Genomic DNA, 23675 nt, shown 5'->3' with positions numbered 1-23675 from the left:
TAAAATAAAATCAATAAAAAACAACAACTAGTAAAAATTCCAAGCCTGGGCCTAGAGTAAAGGGCACGTCATTTATCCCGGTGGGAGCGGCAAAGGCTGTGTCTACAGGAAGCAGGTGCACCATTCCTTCAGACAGTTGGAACTCTCCTGGGCCTCACACTCAGTGGCGCCGCAACAACAAATGAGCCACCTCTGAAACTCAGCCTCGTTCTTGTGCATCAGAAGAAACTGTCCCAGCAGGATGTAGGCCTGTGAGGAGAGGGTAAGGCAAGGAGACCAATGGGAAAGATTATTATGAAACTGCCTCAGATGTGTGCTTCCTCACCCAAACACAGGAGTTACTTGTAAATCAAGCTCTTAAAGAATCCACACTTTCTGGAGCCATGAAGGTTGGAGGAAGCCCTGAAACTATTCCCTGAGATAATCTTTAAACCTTAAACCAAAACTAACCCCTGAAATCTCCTTAAAACCAAACAACAGTTTAGTTTAACTATTAAAAAAAAAAAAAAAAAGTCTGCCTTGAGCAGTATGCTCTTTAGGAACTATGCATAGGATCAGATTGATATGAGCAACTTGAAAGATTTGATAGGAAACTTAGGGGGCAGTGAGTTTATGTTAATGGAGGATGAACAACTCAGAAAAAGAGAGTGAGAATGGCTGTACAACTTGAAGAATGTAATCAGTGTTCCTAAATGGTACATGTAGAAACTGTTAAATTGATGAATGTTTTGATGTGTATATTCTCAACAACAACAACAAAATTTTTTTATTTAAAAAAAAAAAAAAATCAAAGGAGAAAGATACTGGCCAGATATGAGGGGACATTGTCAGTATCTGAAGCCCAGAAGCTATGAGGATTAGGGGACTAACTAGTTGGTGAAATTTAAGGTTAAACTCAATGCCTATCAAGGAGCTCTGGTGGCACAGTGGTTAAACACTTGGCTGCTAACTTAAAGGTTAGTGGTTCAAAGCCACCAGTCACTCTGTTAGAGAAAGATGTGGCAGTCTGCCCCTGTAAAGATTACTAACTACTCATTGCTGTTGAGTCAGATCCAACTCTTAGCAACCCCTCCTTGGGTTTCTGAGGCAGTATCACTAAAGAAGTAGATTGTCCAACCTTCCTTCTGAGGAGTGGCTGGTGGGTTTGAACCGCCAGCCTTCTGGTTAGCAGTCAAGTGCCTTAGGCTTTACGTTACCAGAGCTCCTACTGTAAAGATTAGAACCTTGGAAACCCTATAGGGCAGTTCTACTCTGTGCTACAGAATCACTATACGGTTTTGACAGCAACCGGTTTGATTTGTTGGTTGGCTGGTTGCTATACCCATCTCACAGGGCTGGTTTGGGGGCTGTCCAACCCAGAATGAACTAGAACCTGTCCTCAGATTTAGGTTAGCACAAGAATCACCTGACAGGTTCTGACTCAGTTGCAGGTGGGGGGGGTGAGAGTGGGGGGGGGAGTGGGGGCGGACACTCTGAATTTCTAACAAGCTCCCAGGGTGCTGCTGATCTGAGGCCACATTTTTAATAGCAAGGGCCTGGATGCTCCTATCAGGCTTCTAGATGTAGTCTTTCTCTCTTTAAAACACACACACACACACACACACACACACACAGAGAAGGAGTTGGAAATGCTTCTCACCCCATTTCTTTTCTAATTGCTCTGGCACAGGAATTCTCAGCCTCAGCACTATGGATGTTTAAATTCTCTGTGGTTTGGGGCTATTCTGTGCATTGATGTTTAGTAGCACGCCTAACCTCTACCCACTAGATACCAGTAGCGCCTCCCAGTTGTGACAATCATAACCATCCCCAGATAGTGCCAAATGTCCCCAGGGGGCAAAGTCAATTGATAGAAAACCTGTGTGTGGAGCAGCTGAGGAGGGGCAATCTCCTATAGACTATGTAAACCAGCTGTGAGCACTCAGGCAAGGCACTTAACCTGAAGAACCTGGGCCTCACTTTTTTCATTTCATCAAAGCATATAATGTGACCTGCCCTGCTGTGTCCCATAAAAGTGAATTAAATGTGAGCGTATTAGAAAAGTGCAAATTCCTTTTTTTGTAGCGGAAGACAGAGCACTGCTAAATGACTATAGAAGATACAAACATGCTAAACCTTGCCCATCTTTCCTTCTGAGGAGTATGAATGAAAATAAATATTGAATACACCATAACTCATGCTTCTATGGTATTCCATGTTGGTTTTGTCAGTTGCCACCAAGTCAGTCAGCCCCCTACTCATGGTGAACCCACGCACAACAGAACGAAATATTGTGCAGTCCTGGGCCATCCCCATGACCACTTGCAGACTGGACTGTTGTGATTTATCAAGGTGTCATTGGCTGATTTTCAGAAGTAGATTGCCAGGCCTTTCTTCCAAGTGTATCTTAGCCTGGAATGTCCACTAAGACCTGTTCAGCATCATAGCAACATACAAGTCCCCACTGACAGAGAAGTGGTAGCTATGCATTGGCCAGGAATCCAACCCAGGTGGTATTCCATAGGTTTCTCTTTTTATTTTCATGATTCTACATGTACAATTCAATGACATTGATTACATTCTTTAATGTCATACAACCATTTTCACCCTGCTTTTTTGAGTTGTTCCTTCCCCATTAACATAAACTCATTACCCCCTAAGGTTCATGTCAAATCCTTTGAGTTACTATTATCCATTTGATCCCATATAGACAGATCTTTAAAAAGTATAATGCTTAATGCAGACATTCTTAACCAGTTAAGCTAAACTGTTTGGTTTTAAGAAGACTTCAGAAGATACTACAGTTTTCTAATTCCTTGTCCCATGGATTTTCATTTATCTTTTCTAATTTTATCATTATATTATTGACAAGGAGCAAGGTGGAGAAAGGGACCACTGAGACCATGTGGCCATAGCTGGTGGACCCTAAAGCTTTATTTGGGTCATGGTAAAAGCCCATTTCTTGAGGCTGGTGTGCACTCTCCCACCTGGAATGATCAAGAACCAGTGTTCATGCCTCCAACTTCTAGATTCTTTCCAGGAAAACAGGCAGGTGTCTGTTTACTTTTGGTTACATAAAACAAAGCAAACATCATTTTAACCAAAGAGTACATATTTTAAAAAAGCAAACTCAAATAAGAGCTGGATCCCAGTCATAAAATGTATCCAAGCATTGGAGCCTTGGGGGTTTTACTTTTAGTCATGGTCCAGTTGTTGAAGATAGAAAAAAGTTATGATTTCATGGTGATTTAAACTGTTACTTCAATAATCTTTTTTAAAAGGCAGTAAGGAGCTCTGGTGGCATAGTGCCTAAGGCATTTGACTGCTAACCGGAAGGTTGGCAGTTCATACCCAACAGCCACTCTGTGAGAGAAAGACTGGGCAATCTGCTCCCATAAAGATTTACTGCCTCAGAAACCCAAAAGGGGTCGCTATGACTCAGAATCAACCTGACGGCAGTGAGTCTGGTTTTTTGGTATAGTTTCTTAAAATTATCTCCTTTTTACTTTATTAATATGCTCATTTTCAGTGGTGGCTTTTACTGAAATGTTTTAAAGTATTTTTAAAAAATTTAATGTTGTAAAATGGTGGTAGTAGCATGAGAAACAGTCTAACTCAGGCAATAATGAGAAGCAAAATCAGCCCAGTGCTGATTCCCATGAGGAAGAAGTCAGACATATCTCCACTCTCCAACCTTTGTGTTGTTGTTGTTGTTTTGACCACCAGCCATCCTCCCCAGGACACTCTCTACTTCTCTGCTGGGTTCAATAATCTGTTGCATTGGCCACATAGAACTCACAGAACATACTTACAGTTAAGTAGTTTATAAAAAGTAACAGGCTACAACTTGGAATCAGGATCAGGAAGCATGCAGGCAGTCTGGAAGGCTCCCGCTAAGTGGAGAGTGCTTCCTTCTTCAGTGCAGAACAGCTCTTAGCTTCTCTTAGCTGTGTAAGCAAGCAGGCCCTTCGCTCTGCTGTACACACCCCCTCTCAGCCATGCAAGCCTCCTCTCAGACCCCTCAGGACAGGTCTCTATGTCTTTGGCCTCCCATCACTATCGACTCTGCCACAGGTCCCCTTCCAAGCCTATTGCTGCCAGCTATTCCAAAGGTCACTTTCTGGGCTTCTCACTATCTTCAGTGTTACAGTCCTTGACTCATGTTACAGCTCTTCTAGGTGGTTCCTTGCCTCCTTTCTCTGCTGCTTCTGTCTTCTTGCCTCTCTTGCCTTTTTCCATTTTCTGCTGCTTTCTTCCTTCTCTGTCTGCCAACTCCTGGTCAATTCCAAGGCAGAGCACTCCCACCAGCAATGAAATTACTAATCCCTTCTCAGTAGGCCACTGATACTTCATTTGCATAGTAGGCTCTATTCACTTCATTTGCATAAGTATATTGACCAATTCCTGCAAGGTGTGTAAAACAGACCAATCACAGGCAGGCTGCAGCCCAGGGCCATACAAAAAGTAACAAACCACAAGCTGTATACAACTTACCCAGAAAATGTCAATCAACCTGGACAAAAGTAACAAATCCACTGGGATAGAAAACTAGGGCAAAGGTAACTCCTCAGGGCTTATGGGAGAAGTTTCTCAAGCTGTTTTTCCAGAGAACCGAGGCAAAAGGTCACATAAAGGAATTCATTTCACCGCAAACATTTATTAGGTTTTCACTGGGTCAGCTGCTGTACTTGGGGTGGGAGATGCAAAGGAGAAAACAACAGGATCAAGAAACATTTCTCTGTCCAAGCACAGAGGGCATGAATACTACAAATAATATAATATATAATTACTAATAGTTCATAGAAAGTGGCACTTTTGAGCACTTGTGACATGTTGTGCACTGCTACCAACACTTGATGTTTGAATTCATCTGTCCCCATTTTATAGATGGAGTCACAAAAAGTTAGAGAGGTAAGACTCATGTCTTTCTCTGCCCCATTTCTGTGCACCCCAGCCATCTGCCTTCTGGTCTGGCAGGTAAGGCACCTTTGCCTATATCAGAGGCTGTATCAGTCACCATCTGGCCCTGGTCATCAGAGCCTTCATGTCCCTACTTGGCTTAGCAGCCAGGATACCAGGGAAGGTATGGCACACTAGACCAGAGGCCAACTTTCCAGGAATATTACAAGAAGTAGAGCCCATCTCAGGGACTCTGGAGCCAAATTATAACCTGATGCTTGCTCATTCACTTTCTCTCGGGTTGCTCCTGCCAGTCCTCCAGCCAGCTCCTGCCTGGTTACATCTCCCTCGGACTTTGCCCTGATCCCAAGGGAGACCAGATTTTGGACTCTGACCATAGCTTGCCTGGTTCCTACTGATGCATGTCTTCTTTGTGTCTCTGCTTGTTCCATCCAAAAAGCAAGCCCCTAGTGAGCAGTTTCTACAACAAGGAGAGGAGAAATCATCCCTTTCCATCCTTAGGTCAAAGCAGGGATTGTGATATAGAAACATGGAAATCCTGAGGACAGTGGCCACTGCAGGGCCAGGGAAGTAGGTTCTTCCTGAAGCAGTCTTTGTCCCCTGATGTTGTGGCTGGCTCAAGAGCAGATGCTGCAGTCCTTGTTCTTCCAACTCCAAGAAAAGGCAATAAGGTACTCCCCAGAGGGTTACCTGAAGTGGGGTCTGAGCAATCCTCCAAGTGGCCTTAAACAGCTCCTTGATAAACAGGAGCAGCTTGTTTCAGTACCTGGGCCAGTGACACAAGTGATCTACACAGTCACTCGAAGTCCCATACTCACAAGGGCCGTGTGCCTACCTTACTGTTCAGCTATCACTTTCTTGAAATTTGTAATCATTTTTGAACAAAAGGCCCCATTTTTCATCTTGCACTGGGCCTCACAAATTATGTAGTCAATCCTGGTCTGCACTAATTAAGTTTTTAGTCTTCACAATGATAGTTGGCCTTGTCACACCCAGAAGAGTTTCTCTGCTTTCTTATTCTCAAGCTTCTGACACTGTTGCTCTGCCTAAATTTCCAACTCCTTAGCACCTATGAAGAACACCCTACACACTGCTGTACATTAGTCCATTCTGCAAAGACACAATTTCCTCTGTTTTTTTTTTTTTCCAACTAGACTTTCACTCTTAAGCCTTCATGTCCATTGATGGCTAGTGGCAACCTTGCAAATCCATTATCTCTCAGTCATTTCAGGTTTAAAACTCCATGTTTTGTATAATAAATGCATACCACAGTGTAGGCCTTTCCCCTTCATTCTCCTCCCTGTCTCACTGGAACATGTTGTTGCTGTTGTTAGTTGCTGTTGAATCAATTTTCACTCACAGCAACTCCATGTGACAGAGTAGAACTGCACCACAGGGTTTTTTAAGCTGTAATTTTTATGGGAACTGATTGCCACGTTTTTCTCCCATGATGCTTCTGGGTGGGTTTGAACCACCAGCCTTTTGGTTAGCAGCCAAGTGCTTAATCATTGCCTGACAGGACCCCTTCTCTGGGATATAACTATGTTTTAAAAAATTATCGGTCATTTATCTGAAATTTAAATTTAACTGGGTGCACTCTACTTTATCTGGCATACCTATTGCAGGATAATCCCCAAGCATATGTACTGACTCCTTGCAGGGTCCAGATATCACACAGCTCCTCACTGCCTACCCCGAGAGAGAAGACAGAAAAGAGCTGGGGTAAGTAGCAGTTCAGCTGGGAGCTGACCACACTGGGGCCTTCTTTTCCCGAATCAGTTCTCTGTCTGGTTTTCCAATTATGATGAATGTCTCTGAGAGGAGACAGGAAGCTGCTGGAGTTGCTGGCAGAGGAACCAAGCCCTTGCAGATTACTGAGGTAAGAGCAGTGGTGGCAAGAGAGCACCTTCCTTATGACTTCACTTTAAGGAAGCAGGAAGCACCATGGGTTAGTGTCCAGACCCTGGAGCCTGTCTGTCCAGATTCAAATCTCATTCCTGTCTCCTTGTGTGACTTTAAACAAGTCATGTGACCCTTTCATGTCTCAATTTCCCCATTGGTAAAATAGAGATGAAATTGTGTGCCTTGTAGGGTTTTTGGTGATTACTTCAGATAAGTAATGCATTTGGAACAGTGCCTGATATGTAGTAAATGCTATGTGCTGGGTCTCCATGAGGAGAAACTTGGGAGCAGGCAGGTACCCAGACATTCCCTCCATACTGATGCTCTAAGTCTCTTTCAGAAGGAGGACTTAAGCTCAAGGATATGTCTTCATAGTGTCTACAAAGAGCATTGGATGAAACCATATGATCTGGGACATAAAACTTTCAACTCTGCTTGGCTTAACTCCAGAGTTATCCACTCAGTAATGCACCCACCCCTTACAGAACCAATTCTTTTGAATTTATTGAATGCTATCCAGCAGCCCTGTGTGGGATTTTCTAGGGAGGGAAGGAAAACAAAAAACAAAATCCATCCTCTACCCCCAAAAGATCTTTAGGGACAAAACCAAGCAAGCTGTGATAACTATCGTCAGTCAGAACAAGGCTAGGGGCTGACTGCAGAACAGACCATCAATTACTCATGCAGAAGTTCAAGTTCAAGCTAAAGAAGATAGAAGAAAGCCTACAAGAGCTAAAGTACAATCTTGAGTACATCTCACCTGAATTTACAGACCATCTCAAGAATAGATTTGATGCACTGAACACTAATGACCGAAGATCAGAGGAGTAGTGGAATGGCATCAAGGACATCATACATGAAGAAAGTAAAAGCTCATTAAAAAGACTGGAAATAAAGAAAAGACCAAAATGTATGTCAGAAGAGACTGAAACTCACTTCTGAATGTAGCGTAGCTAAAGCAAAGGGAAGAAATGATGAATTAAAGAACTGAACAGAAGATTTCAAAAGGCAGCTTGAGAAGACAAAGAAAAGTACTATCATGAAGTTTTCAAAGACCTGGGGTTAGAGAACCAAAAGGGAAAAACACACTCTGCATTTTTCAAGATGAAAGAACTAAAGAAAATATTCAAGGCTTGAATTACAATATTGAAGGATTTTGTGGGGGAAAATATCGAACAACGCAGGAAGCATCAAGAGAAAATGGAAGGAGTCAAAAGAATTTGTCAATGTTCAATCATTTCAGGAGGTAGCATATGATTAAGAACTGAAGGAAGAAGTATGAGCTGTACTGAAGGCATTGGCAAAATACAAGGCTCCAAAAACTAAGAGAATACCCATTGAGATGTGAGAGAAAAGACACAATGCTGGAAGTGCTTATTCATCTATGCCAAGAAATTTGGAAGGCAGCTACTTGGCCAACTGACTGGAAGTGATGCTTATTTGTGCCCATTCCAAAGAAAAGTGATCCAAGAGAATGCAGAAATTATTGAAAAATATCATTAATATCACATGCAAGTAAAATTTTGCTGAAGATGGTTCAAAAATGGTTGCAGTAGCCATCCACTTGGAAGGGATGTAGGAGATCCTGCATAAAGAGGGAGAACAATGTGGTACAAAACTCAAAATCATTTGAAGGCAAAAAAAAAAAAAGAAGGTGGGGACCAGGTTTGCTGGTCCAATAGAGCCTGGTGTAACCACTGAGACTATGGCCCCTAGCTGCCCTTCAGGTCTGGAATTGAACCCACAACTGTGGTTTCCAGCCAAACAAAGTACAGGCAAGTGAGTTAAACATTTACGTCAAGTAGACACACGCCCTGGAGAGAACAATCATGGGAGAAGGAAGGGCTGCTTATGCACAGGGAGATAGCTCAGGGTGCAGAAGAGTATGAAGGGATGGACACTGGGAGGAGGTAACTATGGGGAGGAAGTGGGAGGGGAGCTGCTGCATTGTAAATTTTGGTCAATGACATGAGACAAAGTATATGTGAACTGCTATATGAAAAGTGAATTTACTCTGTAAATCTTCACCCAAATCCTAATTAAAAAAAAAAAAAAATGGTTGCAGTAGTACATCAACAAGGAACTGCCAGAAGTTCAAGGCAGATTCAGAAGAGGACATGGAATAGAGATATCATTGCTGATGTCAGAAGGATATTGGCTGAAAGCAAAGAATACCAGAAAGATGTTTACCTGTGTTTTATTGACTATGCAAAGGCATTCAACTGTGTGGATCACAACAAATTATGGATAACCTTGTGAAGAATGGGAATTCCCGAACACTTACTTTTGTTCATGAGGAACTTGTTCAAAAGCCAAGAGGAGGTAGTTTGAACAGAAGAGGAGGATACTGTGTGGTTTAAAATCAGGAAAGGTGTGCATCAAGGTTGTATTGTTTTACCATACTTATTCAATCTGTATATTGAGCAAATAATCTGAGAAGCTGGACTATATGAAGAAGAACATGGCATTAAGACTGAAGGAAGACTCCTGTGATATGCTGGCAGAACCTTGCTTGCTGAAAACTAAGAGGACTTGAATCACTTACTGATGAAGAGCAAAGACTACATACCAAAAAAAAAAAACCCAAACTCACTGCCATCGAATCAATTCCAACTCAGAGCAAGTCCCTTTGGGTTTCCAAGACAGAAAATATTTACAGAAGCAGATTGCCCAGTCTTCCTTCCATGAAGTGGCTGGTAGGTTTGAATAGCCAATCTTCTGGTTAGCAGTCAAATGCCTTAGGCACTACACCACCAGAAATCCTTACATCTCAAAGAACACTGAAATCCTCATAAGTGGACAAACAAACAGCATCATGATAAAATGAGAAGATTGAATTTGCAAGGATTTCATTTTACTTGGATCCACAATCAATGACCATGGAAGCAACAGTCTAGAAATCGAAGGACGTATTGCATTGAGCAAATCTGTTGCAAAAGACTTTTTTTTAAATGTTAAAAAGCAAAAATGAGGACAAAGGTGCACCTGACCCAAACCACTGTATTTTCAATTGCCCCATATGTGTGTGAAAGCTAGACAGTGAATAAGGAAGACTGAGGAATCAATTGATTCATTTGAATTACGGTGTTGGTGAAGAATATTGAATATACCATGGACTGCCAGAAGAATGATGAAATCTGTCTTGGAAGAAATACAACCAGAATGCTGTTTAGAAGTGAAGGTGGTGAGACTTCATCTTATGTACTTTGGACATGTTCTTAGTAGGGATCAGTCTGTGGAGAGGAACATCATGCTAGGTAAAGAAAACAGTCAGTGAAAAAGAGGAAGACCCTCAACAAGATGGATTGGCACAGTGGCTGCAACAGTAGGCTCAAACATAGCAATGATTTTAAGGGTGAAACAAGACCAAGCAATGTTTTGTTCTGTTGTATACAGGGTCACTGTGAGTTAGAACTGACTTGATGATACCTACCAACACCAAGAAGAAACTACAGGTTTTCACGGGGAGGGTTCCCACTGAATACAAGTTCAGAAGTTCAGAAGAAGCTCTGTTATGCCAACGTAGGCAGAAAAAAGATTTTGAAGAGGAGGTGAGCAGTGAGTGGGGCTTCAAATGGGACCTTACAAAGGGACAAAGTCCATGTCAGGGGGGCTTCAAGTTGGTGAGAGGGTAGCTCCCATATGTTTTATAGTGCACAGTCTGGCTGATTATGAGAGGAGGGTGAGAGCAGAAAAATGTAAGACAAAGTTATATCTAGGCCATGGGAATCTTTGAAATGCCTTTCTCCCTTCCACCATTAAATTGAGATCAGTCCTGTCCAGTAGAAATATAATGTAAGCCACATTTGTGAATTTTTATTTTCTAATAGTCTAAAGGGGGAAAGCAACAAGTGGACTTAAATATAATAATATATTTTATTCTATCCCATACTTCCAAAATATCATTTCAACATATAGAATATCATGTTCACTTCTTAATATGAATAAAAATTATTCATGAGATATTTTATTTTTTTAGCTAAGTCTTTTAAATAAATGGATATTTAAAATTTATAGCATGTCACCACCCAGATCAGGGTTCAATGGCTACATGTAGCCAGAGGCTAGGGGACTGACCAGCTGAGATCTAGCTCTTCAGTCAAAAACCTCAGGGAAAGGCAGACACAAAATAACCCACAGAGAATGCAGTCAAAATCTTGCCTTTCGAGTTCCTGAAGAGACCTGGGTGAACTACAGTAGAAACAACTGCTTTGAAGGTCAAGAATTAAATGGGAAACCAGGAGACATTCAGGAGGTAGAAGCTGGCCCCTTCTGTTGCAAAAGAGATGGAAATATGGCCTGTAAGTTCAAGACAGCATTTCCATGCCTGCCTCCCTTCTGGGCCACAACACCCTAAAACATCAAAGTGGTAGAAGCTGAGGCCTCAACTTCCCCCTGGGCATCCTACATCATGGCGTCTGGGGAGATAGCTGGTGGCAAGGGAAGAGACAAGGTTCTGGGGACAGCCTCATGAGGTCCGGCATCCAAGCAGGTCCTCAGAAAGAGTGTGGAAAAGTTGGGGGAGCCAGCACTCTTGGACACTGCTGGGAATGCTGTAAGGGATATGGTGGAACCTGAAGCTGTGTTTTACTCCCAGGAAAGAAACTGAGGCTGGAAACCATCTACATAGACTTCTGCAGAGCCTTTCAAAGACAGAGAACATAAGCCCAAAAAGATGTCCCTCCCAATGCCCAGCCTAGATACCCCAGGAAGCACTGACAGACTTAGCAAAAAAAAAAAAAAAAAAACAGGATCCTGACAACCTGGCCCAACAGGATTTACTTGCCTCAGGCTCTCTTGCTGCTGGCCCTGCTCCCACCAGTCCTTACCCTGAAGCACCTGTTCACCTTGTAAGTTGCCCTGCAACCTGAGATGGGGTCCAGCCGCCAAACCTCAGCCTTAGCCTGGGTATAACTACAAGGCCCCTGATCTTGTGTGTCATATATGAGGATAAAATCTATGATTATCCTCTTCCTCACCAGAGACCTTGGACAAGATGCACACTTCCTAGAGCCTCCTTTTCCTAATTTGCATAATGGAGATAGTGATCTTCATCTAAACCACAGGTAGATGGAGGGCTCAAGACAAAGCATAGAGGAGAAATCCCATGCTGATGCTTGGAATTTGTGGCTCTTGGCATGAATGAGCATGCCTAGAAGTGGCATGCTGGTCACTGACTCAGCCAAGAGGTCTTTTTTTTAAAAAAAAAATTTATTGTGATTTGGGCTCAAATTTACAAAGCAGATTCGTTTTACACTCAACAATTCATACACATTTTGTTTCACAGCACCAATTACAATTCCAACAACAAACAGCTCTCCTTCCATCTCCGCCCTGTGACTACACCTTCCCTATGTCCTTCTTACCTATACATTCCTGTCTGTCTAGCTTTCCCCCTACACAAATATTACCTTTCTGATTTCTCACAGTTGAGTGTTATCTCCCTGGGGTAGGTGTTCTGCTCTTATGCTTTTTTATTGTTTGGCTTAGAGCTAATCCATGGAAGTGAGTCCACTTCCAGGACCAAAGGATAACCCAAGGCCACAGTCTCAGGATTTTATCAGTCTCTAATCCACCAGTAATTCTGGACAATTTTGTGTTTTTGAATTTTGTTCCATATTTTTCCTCCCACTCTATTCAGCATCTCCAATTTCAATCTCTTTCTGAGTGGCTGGCATTGGTAGCTGGGCACCATCTAGTTATTCTAGTCTCAGGGTCATGAAGGCTGAGTTTCCTGTGGTCCATTAGTCTCTTGGGCTAATTATTTACATGTGTCTTTGATTTCCTTTAGTCTTTTTTGCTCCAGATGAGGAGATAACAGTACTTGCAACTTTGATGGTCCTGGAAAGCTTTTAAGATCCTGGTCACTACTCACTAAAGCATGATGTAGAACAATATTTTTATGTACTATGTTGTGCCAATTGAGCTTGATGCTCCCCAAGACCATGGTCCTGAGCCTACAGGCCCAGCAACTCACTCCCTCAAGATGCTTGGTTGTGGTTAAGAAGCAACCCCAATCTTGTCCCCTATTAGTTCTATAATGTACGTAGATATTTTTGTAGTACAAATACACATATAAGAATATTATCTGCCAAATCTAACTGTGGCCATGGGTACATTCCCACTCACCTACCCATTCTTGATCTTCTCATCCATCTGCCTATGTATCCACCCATAGATTAATGTTTGTTGTCACTGATAATGCAGTATTATATATGTAATACTACTTGCCTCTGTTGTCTATACCTTTTGTGCACCTCTTTGTGTTCTCATTTTCCTATTGTTACAGTGCTGATCACACACTTTTCTTATATTGCCTTTTTCTTCACCCAAATCAAAACATGACTTTTAACTAGTCAGGAATTTTCTTTCCCATCCCTGGTAAACAACAAAGTAAATTTTCTTCTCCACAAGAAATCTTGACACAAGAACAGGCACATCCCAGAGGCCTGGCTCCTCTCAGGCAAAACAGTGCCTTCTTTCCTACAGCCCTAACACTCAGTTGCCCCCAATTTTTCTACTATTCATTCATTTATTTGTCTTAAACATACCTATCATCTCACCTAAAATCCTCTTTTAAAATACAGTTAAATTGGATTGGTTCCAGTAAGATGGCAGAATAGGCAGAAAACTACACATACTCTTCAACAAAGAAAAGGGGAACCAATTAAATCAGATACAGAAGATAATCCTGGAGTCCTGAGCTTTGAAAGGAAGGATATAGAAGTGAACTAAACTCCAACTAGTAGAAGAACCTGCAAGAAAACACTGAAAAAGGAGACATATGGAGCTGTGGACTGTCAGCGATCCTGATTGCACAGCCAGCTTGGATATTGCTGAGTGGTGTTATGACCTATGAATTAACATAAAAATTGCTCCTGCTAGCCAGGGGCTGCACAGAGGACTGCACTGGTAGCAGATGAATAAAAGGGGAAGCAGCAAAGAGGTACATGGGCTGAGCTGTGAACTTTTGGCTATCCAGAGAGTGCAGCCATTTTAAAATGTTTGCAAATGGTTTGACCATTTTAGATGTTTAAAACAACAGTGTTCTCTCAGATCCAGGGATCTAAGAGTATGCTCCACTTGCCAGGGACTGCAAGGACATACTGAACATGGAGGACTGGATATTCCCCTTGTTACTCTTACACCCCACACCCTCTTGGTGAATGGAGGTGTGGCCATCCCTCACTCCCACCCACCATCCAGGCTGCCAGGAATTCCATCCCAGTCTGTGTGGTCTGGTAGAGCCTGGGTGCCCTGTCCTGCACCCAGATTTTTTTTCTTTTCCTTTTTTTTTTTAGTTTGTTTTTGTCTGCTTTAATTTTTTTTTCTTTTTATTATTCTTTCTTCTTCCTTCCCAGGCTCTAGCTTTCAGCTTTTTCTCTTCCCTTTTCCTATTTCCCATTTTTGTCTTTCTTGTGGTTCTACCCATTCCTTGTTTTTCTTTTTGCATTTTTCCCATTTTTTTCTTTATTATTTTCCTACCCTACCTCTTTTCTCTTATTGCCCTCTCCCCAGATGTTGTGGGTCTTTCCCCCCTCCCTTTCTATTCATATTTCTTTTGGCTTTTGAAAATATTTCTTTCAATAGTTTCTCTCATTTATTGCCTTCACTCTTTTTTTTTTCTTTCTTTCTTTCTTTCCTTTTTTCTCTTTTGGGTGATTGTCCCTGTATGTTTTTTTCAGTGTGTGTTTTTTATCCTCATGCTTTCACTTTTTCTATGGTTTTTCAATTCTTGTTTTTGTCCAACTAAGTGGAAGACAACAACCATGCTCATACAAAGCAATCACACCCACATTACTGGAGTTCCACTTACAGAGTGAGAGCTACCACTTTCTTTTGCACCAACTGGCCAATGATACACAACCACCAATAAGAGCCTGACTCACTTTTAACTGCTCTTCACAATCAATTAACAGAGATCTGTGCAGCTACTCTCATTCTCTATCACACCCACCAGGAGACAGATGGTGGGTGCATAAGTGTTGTCAACTATTAAATAAAGAATCATAGTACCCTGCTTACTCAGATACATCCAAAACACAACAAAGAAAATGAAAATCTTGAGCAAATAACTCCAACATACAATCACCGATTAAATATAAATACAACAAAGTCACAATGAGACAACAGACCATCACAGTCCACACAAAGAAGCAAGATAAAGCAATAAACAAGTGAGCAGGATACAGACCCAGAACACATCCTTGAGGAAGAAGGAACATCAGAACTCCCTGATAAGGAATTCAAAAGAATTATATTTAGGTACTTTCAATGGACTGAGAGACAGATCAAGGAAAACACTGACATAATTGGGGAAAACGCAGACAAAATCTTAGAACAATTTCAGAAGACAATATAACAACAAAATGACAAAATAAATGAAAAATTAGAAATGATACAAAATCTACAGATAGAAATCCAGAAGATTAATACTAAATTTTCAGAAATAGATAACACATTGAAATGGCAAAGGAGTAGAATTAAATCAATGGAAGATAGAATTAATGATATTGAAGACAAATACCTGACTACTTCTTTGGAAAGGAATAAATCAGAAAAAAAAAGATCAAAACAAAATGAAGAATGCCTAAGATTCATGTGGGATACCATCAAAAGGAATAAACTATGTGTGATCACAATTCCAAAACAGAAAGAGAAAAAAAAAAAAAACACTGAGAAAATTGTCTAAGATTTGATGGAAGAGAACTTCCTTGATATGACGAAAGAATGAGAATACATCCAATTTGAAGTCCAATGAACCCCAAACAGGATAGACCTCAAAAGAAAATCACCAAGACTTATCAATCAAACTCACCAAAATCAAACACAAAGAAAGAATCCTTAAAGCAGCACGAGAAAAATGAAAAGTTACCTACAAAGGGCAATCAATAAGATTAAGCTCTGATTTCTCAGCAGAAACCATGCAGGTGAGAAGTCAATGGGATGGTATATATAAAACTTTGAAAGAGAAAAATTTCAAGCCAAGAATTATATAAACAACAAAACAAAATCTCACTCCTGTCAAGTTTATTTGACTTGTAGTGACCCCTCCTTGGTTTTCTGAGGCTGTGTCTCTATGGAAGTAGATTGCCCAATCTTCTTTCTGAGAGGAGTGGCTGGTGGATTTGAATTATATACCGAGCAAAATTGTCCCTTAAATATTATGGTGAAATTAGGACATTTCCAGATAAGCAGAAATTAAGGGAATTTGCTAAAACCAGACCAACCTTACAAGAGATACTAAAGGGACTCCTTTGAACAGAGAACCAATAATAGCAAACAACAACCAACCATTAATACACAAGATAACATAACCCAGAAAACAACCCAGTTATGGAAGTATCCAAAGTAAAATAAGCTTACAAGATTGTAAACAGGGAACCAGAGACATCAATTGGCAAAGGAGGACAACTACAAACCAAAAAGAGGGAAAAAATTATGTAGGTACAGAACTTCTAAATGGTGAGGAAGTCAAGAGACTTGCAAGATAGAATGGACTGTTCTAAACTCAGAGAGAAAATTATAAATCACACGGTAACACCAAAGAAAAATTATAAACCTTCACATCACAATAAAAAAGAGAACAAGCACCAATATTTAGGAAATACTAAAACAACAGTGATGAAGGAAATGATAACACAATTCATAAACAAAATGAGCTCAACACAGAAAATTATATGGAACAAAGAAAGCACAAACACCACGAAAAAACACATAACAAAATGACAGCAACAAATTCATACTTGTTGATAATTGCACTGAATGTCAATGGATTAAATGTACCACACAAGAGATAGAGAGTTGCAGAATGGATAAGAAAACATATCCCGTTAATATACTGTCTACAAGAGACACATCTTAGGGACACAGATAAAAATAGACTAAGAATCAAAGGTTGGAAAAAAAACATATCAAGCAAATGGCAACCAAAAAAGAGCAGAAGTGGCGATATTAATTTCTGATCAAATTGACTGTAAGACAAAAACCACCATAAGAAACAAGGAAGGACATTATATAATGATTAAAGGATCAACTGAACAAGATGATAAAATAATAATAAATATCTATGGACCCAATGAAAGAGCCCAAAAATACATAAATCAGACTTTAACAGAATTGAAAAGACAAATAGATGACTCCACAGTCACAGTAGGAGACTTTAATGCACCACTTTCAATCAAAGATAGAATAACTGGAAAGAAACTCAACAAAGACACAGAAGAGCTAAACAACAAAATCCACCAACTTGACCTTACAGACATCTACAGAGCATTTCACCCAACACAGCACAATATACATTCTTTTCCAGTACACAGGGAACATTCTTGAGGATAGACCATATGTTAGGCCATAAAGTAAGCCTTAATAAATTTAAAAACATTGAAATACTGCAAAGTATCTTCTCAGATCACAATGACATCAAATTAGAAATTAACAATAGAAAGATCAATGGAAAAAGAGCAAACACATGGAAACTGAACAATGCCCTCCTTAAAAATGACTGGGTAATAGAATAAATGAGAAAAATTACATTAAAAATTCCTTGACTCAAACAAGAATGATAACACAACATACCAAAATCTTTGGGACACAGCAAAAGCAGTGATCAGAGGCCAATTTATAGCAATAAATGAACAGATTAAAAAGGAAGAAAGAGCCTTAACCCAACATCTCCCATTAAAATACAGTTAATTTGGAAAAGACACATTATAGGTATAAAAAACAAACTAGTAGTTGCCAGTGGCTGAAGGTGATATAAAGGGCTCAGGGAAATATTTTGGGGTGATAGAAGTATTTTGTATCTTTTTAATACATATATTATTTACTTTATTGTTGTTAAGAATATACACAATGAAACATACCAACTCAACAGTTTCTACTTGTAACATTTAGTGACATTGATTATATTCTTCAAGTTATGTAACCAGTTTCACCCTCTTTTTCTAAGTTGTTCCTACCCCATTAACATAAATTTACTGTCCTCTAAGGCTCCTATCAAATCTATCAAGTTGCTGCTGTCAATTTGATCCCATATAAACAGTTCTTCAAGGAGCTCTGGTGGCACAATGCCTAAGGTACTTGACTGCTAACCAGAAGGTTGGTGGTTCAAACCTACCAGCCACTCCATAGATGGGCAACTGGGCAATCTACTTCTGTAAGATTTACCACCTCAGAAACCCAAAGGGGGTCACTGTGAGTCAGAATTGACTCGGTGGCAGTGAGTTTGATTTTGGTTAAATTCACTGCTGTCAAGTAGGATCTAACTCATTGTGAAAATGCTCAAGGCAGACATTTTTTAGGAGTTAAGCTAAATTATTGTTTGGTTTTAAGAAGACTTCAGGGGATATTTTTGGTTTAAGGATTATCTTAGGATAACAGTTTCTGGGGTTCATCCAACCTTCATGGACGCAGAAAGCCTGGAGTTCATAAGATTTGCAATTCTGTTTTGTATTTTCCCCTTTTTAATCTGGCTTCTTTGATGGAATCTTTTACCAAGGTTCAGTAATGGTAGTTGGGCACCATCTCATTCTTCTGGTCTCAAGACAAAGGAGGCAGTTGTTCATGGAGGCAATTAACCACACATTCCATATCCTCCTCCTATTCCTGATGCTCCTTCTTCCTTTGTTATTCTATGTGAATAAACACCCATTGTTGTGCCTTGGATGACCACTTGCAAGGTTTTAAGACCCCAGACACTGCACATTGAATTGGAAGGTAAAAGAGAAGCACCAAACATATTGTTAGGACAATTAACTGGAATGTCTCATGAAACCATGAGAAGTGTTCTATATCTTGATTGTGGTGGTGGATAAATGAGTATCTTGTCAAAACCCACAGAATGACATACTAAAGGAAGTGAATTCTACTGTATTTAAATTATACCTTAATAAAAACATGAAAAAAATATATAAGTATACCTGAAGAATAACACCACTGACAACAGAAAAAGAACCTTACAATTACAGAAACATTAAATCCATGGTGGTAGAAACCAGAATAGTCATTACTTTCAGGTAGAGATGACATTTATAGGACAGGGGCTAAGGGAACAATTCACAGTTTTGTAAGTGTCTGATAGTTGGATCTGAGGGTACACGGGGTAAGTATGTGTAAGTAAACACAGAGCTGAATATTAATGCACTGATTCTTACCATAGTTATACCACAATAGAGAGGCAAAGTGTATAATCATTTTTTAAATTTTTATTTTAAAATTTATCCCCTAATCAGATTGCTGACCTCATTACCTGCTTGGTATGATCCTATCTTCCATATCTGGAAGGAAAGCATCAAATCTCCCTGTTTTTGTTACCTCTCTTGCCACTCTAACAGACATATACCACAAATGGGATGACTTTAAGAAACAGGAGTTTATTCTTTTAGAGTTTTGGAGGCTAGAAGTCCAAGTTCAAAGTGCCAGGTTCTAGGGGCTGGATGAAAGCCCCTCAACCTTAGGCTTCAGCTCTGCCTCTTGCTCCCAGCCACAGAAGCTGGAAGCGTCTCTTCACTCAGGCAGATACTGGCTGATGAGGCTGACAAATCCCAGGTTGACTAGTAAAAAGGCACAGTCCCAATATTACCATACCACATGGCAGGCCATTGATTTAAGTCCATTAAGAGTCCCAACCTGAGGTATGCTGAAGACACAACTTTGCTTGCTGAAAGTGAGGATAACTTGAAGTACATACTGATGAAGACTGAAGAATACAGTCTGCAGTATGGATTACACCTCAATATGAAGAAAACAAAAATCCTCACAACTGGACCTATAAGCAGCATCATGATACATGGAGAAAAGATTGAGTTTGTCAAAGAATTCACATTGCTTGGTTTTATAATCAACGTCAATGGAAGCAGCAGTCAGGACATCAGATGACGTATGTTGTTGTTGTTGTTATGTGCCGTTGAGTCGGCCCCAACTCATAGCGACCCCTCCTTGGGTTTCCGAGGCAGTATCACTACGGAAGTAGGATTGCCCAACCTTCCTTCCGAGGAGTGGCTGGTGGGTTTGAACCGCGAGCCGTCTGGTTAGCAGGCAAGTGTCTTAGCCACTATGCTACCAGAGCTCCCCCTCAGATGACGTATAGCACTGGGCAAATCAGCTGCAAAGGACTTCTTTCAAGTGCTGAAGAGTAAAGATGTCTCCTTGAGGACTAAGGTTCACCTGACACAAGCCATGGTATTTTCAATCACCTCACATGCATGTGAGAGCTGGACAATGAATAAGGAAGACTGAACAAGAGTTGATACTGTTGAGCTGTGGTGTTGGCAAAGAATGTTGAAAGTACCATGGACTGCTAAAAGAACTAACAGGTCTGTCCTGGAGGAAGTGCAGCCAGAATGCTCCTTGGAGATGAGAATGGCCAGACTTCGTCTCACATACTTTGATCATGTTTTCAGAAGGGACCATTCCCTGGAGAAGGATGTCATGCTTGGTAAGGTGGAGGGTCGACAAAAGAGGGGAAGATCCTCAACAAGGTGAATTGACATGCTAGTGGAGGCGATGGGCTCAAGTGTAGCAAGAATCGTGGAGCTGGCTCAGGACCAGGCGGTGTTTTGTTCTGCTGTGCATAGGGTCGCTATGAGTCTGAGATGACTCGATGGCACTTAACAACAACAACAAAAGTCCCAAGATCAGCAGACAACATGGCAGGCTGCTGAACAATGACTCAGCTACGTGCAGGCTTCAAGCATGCCAGAAACTGCAGACCAATCCCAAAGCTTCTCCTTATATACGAGAAGCAGACCACATCCCTAAAGCAGCTACTCAGCTGCTTGTGGTAGATTCTACCACAGAGTTGATTGCCAGTCTCATTCTAGGGAATAACTATCACCAGCTGCCCAGCCGCTCAAAACCAGGCCCAGCCAAGTTGACACATAACGTTAACTACCACACTCCCTTGATTGTGGAACTCCAGTTTCCCAACAATACCAGCTATTGAGTATTGAGTTGTTTTGTATATAGGAATGATAATCAGAATATTTAACAACTGGTACAGAGCAGCTTAAAAGGAACATTGGTACTTCAGTGGCAGAATTCTCACCTTCTGTGCAAAAGACGCATGTGCGGCCACTTGTCTATAAATGGAGGCTTGTGTTGCTATGATGTTGATTAGGTTTCAGCACAGCTTCCAGACTAAGATAGACTAGAAGGAAAGACCTGGAAATCTACATCTGAAAATCACCCAGTGAAAGCCCTATAGATCACAACAGTCTGAGCCACAACCAATCATGGGGATGGAGCAGGACCAGGCAACACTTTGTTCTGCTGTGCATGGAGTCACCATGAGTCAGAGGCCAACTCAACAACACCTAACAACATCAACAAGACAGAGCAGCTTGTCAATCAAAAAGACACAGGTGCAATCAAATCAGATGCTACTTGGAAACAACACATGCATTGTACTGGTAAAAAGCAAACAGATTATCAGCTATTCATGCAAAGAGGAAATCCCCAGCTTCTTTAGGTGTTTCTGTAACACACCCCTGCCTGGTAGTATAGACTACTTGGGGAAAAAGAAGGGAATTAACTGAGCTGTTATTGGTGCTCTCTTGAAGGAATGTGTCATGTTACACGTGAGTTCCCAGCCTTCTTTGGATGGGCTCTTTCCTTGGAATCTGTTTGGGAACATTCACCATCCTCTTCTTAGTTTCCAAGTAGCAGCTTTTTAATAGCCTCACAAAAACAAATAGAAGACATAGGAAAGAATGATCAGATTCCATTGAATATCACTGAGGCCATTCTTGGACTGGGAATGGCATCTTAGAACAACTTGCATCCTCTTACTCTGTTGTAGACCTTGGCTCTGTTGCTCCACCTGCCAGTGTCAGGCTGGCACTTCAACAAGGACCAGCAAGTCTTCATGGGTGCTCCTTCATGGCTGTCGGGGTGGACACTCAGCCCAGACTCCAGTGGCAAGCTCACATCTGCCAACACTGTGTGTTTTAGCACCAAGTGAATCAAGCCAAACTTGGCTCCTCTGAGAGGGAGTGATTCTATTTGCCTGTCATCTGTGAGCCCTTGAGGTTGTGCAAGCATGAGGGCTCAGTCACACTGAAGCACATGGCCACCTGCCAAGTGGCAGCTTTGCTCTCTGGTGACCTTGCAGGGACAGGTGGCAGGACTGCTATGTGGCAGGTCTGAGGGAAAGAGAGACTGGAAAAAGAAGGTGGAAAAGAAAGAGGAAAACAAATTACCTTGCTGAAACCTTTAGTGACTAAATTGATTGCAAGCTCATGGCTGACTCCATCCACCCAGCCAACATCCTTTTCTCCGATGGGTTCAGAGAGGAAAGCTCGCAGCTTGGGAGACATGTGATCCATCTTCTGTAAGAGTATTGGGAAAGAAGAAGTATTAGGAGGTGCCTGACTGCTCACAGTGTGAGTGGACATTGGGGAACTCCCTCAGCCTGGGCCCAACAGATGGCAGGCTTCCTTCTATCATCCAACCTTTACGGGGGATTTTCAAATGCCAGGTTCAGTGCCCTGACATCCTGTCCCACCTGGATGGACTAGAAGTGCAATGATAGCCACAGACAAGTCAAATAATTCCTCATGAAAAGGATGTGCTTTATGTTAAGAACTGCACCTAGTTTCTTTCCAACTCTTTCCACTTCAAATGTTTAAAAAACATCTTATTTCTCTTAGCTAGTTAAACTGTCTACTCAGCAACAAATACTTTATCATACCTTTATTTTAGCATTTATCACACTTTATAATAGTTGCTTGTTTGGTTGCAAGTAATAGAAAACAAGCTGACTAAAAATTAAAGAAGATATTATCTCACTCAGAAGTTCAGGGACAAGGTGGGCTTCGGGTATGGTATGGTCAGTGTTGCTACTCCATTTCTCTATGATGCTTTCCACTTTTCCACTTTTTGTTGGCCTCATCAGTTGGTTCACTTCATGGTGTTGAAATGGCTGCTCCAGTGTTAATAATTCCCAACAGTTTCAACAAAAGAGGAGTGGAGGGACTCTTTTCTCTCTAAACAAATGTTTCATCCAGTCTCTAAGGCCTACACTGAGTGACTAGTAAGAGCTTAACCATATGTCCCAGTCCTAGAACTAGGTGTAGAGTTCTATTTCCCTAAATCAAATGAGCTGTGTGTTCAGCTGTAGCTACCTGACCAAAATCAGGATTATTATCCAGAGAAGAGGAGATGGGTATTAAAGCAGCCACCATAATGTCTTACTATGGTCCCCCTCTCAGATTACCCAGCACTCATTTACACTCTTCCCTTACATAATCATCAAAAATACTCTGTCTGCTGCTCTGGTCCTCAGATTAGTGGATGGCTTCTCCATCTCTGAAATGAGGAGGCACCTCAAATTGTCTTCCTGTCCTCAAGAAATACCCTAGCTGTATCTTCACATAAATTAATTTTCCCGTTATCAAGATTGGCATCCCAAAACAAGATGTTTAGGAGAGATTTGGGAATTGGGATTGAGGTTTTTAAATAAGACCGTTGGGGGGATGGGGAGTTATCTGTAATAAGAACTTCCATTTGCAGAAGGAGAGAATGGTCAGTACATTCAGTTGTCATTGGTCAATGGTCCACATAATATCCTGCTGGATGAAAATCTTGAAGATTCCTTGCCCTGAGGGGGAAATGAGTTCCTCAGTCAGACAATATAGCAGCCTCTAGTCCTGCGTTTGGGTGTGTCTTCCTTGTCCATTGCCTTGTTAACATGTGTGGACATGGGAGGGATGCCTTCACAGGACAGTCACTGTTTTAGCACCCCACTTCTTGTGGGTAAGGACCCCTGGTTGCATAGTGGTTAAGCACTTCACTGTTTACCTAAATAAAGGCCGATGGTTCAAACCCATCAGCCACTCCATTGGAGAAAGATGTGGCAATCTACTTCTATAAAG

General features: G+C 41.2%; 1 protein-coding gene across 1 annotated transcript; it reads right to left on the bottom strand.

The window, feature by feature from the left end:
- Positions 1-102: 102 nt before the first annotated feature.
- On the bottom strand, positions 103-22127 carry BANF2 (BANF family member 2). Its single transcript, XM_007955382.1, has 2 exons — positions 22002-22127; positions 103-249 (listed from the first exon to the last, which is right to left on the bottom strand). Exons 1-2 carry the CDS (start codon positions 22125-22127, stop codon positions 103-105), a joined length of 273 nt encoding a protein of 90 aa, XP_007953573.1.
- Positions 22128-23675: the final 1548 nt, after the last annotated feature.

This window comes from Orycteropus afer, unplaced genomic scaffold (assembly GCF_000298275.1).
Source record: "Orycteropus afer afer isolate SDZICR_OR568_19922 unplaced genomic scaffold, OryAfe1.0 scaffold00500, whole genome shotgun sequence".
Lineage (NCBI taxonomy): Eukaryota > Metazoa > Chordata > Mammalia > Tubulidentata > Orycteropodidae > Orycteropus > Orycteropus afer.
This window is presented reverse-complemented; position numbering and strand designations above follow the sequence as displayed.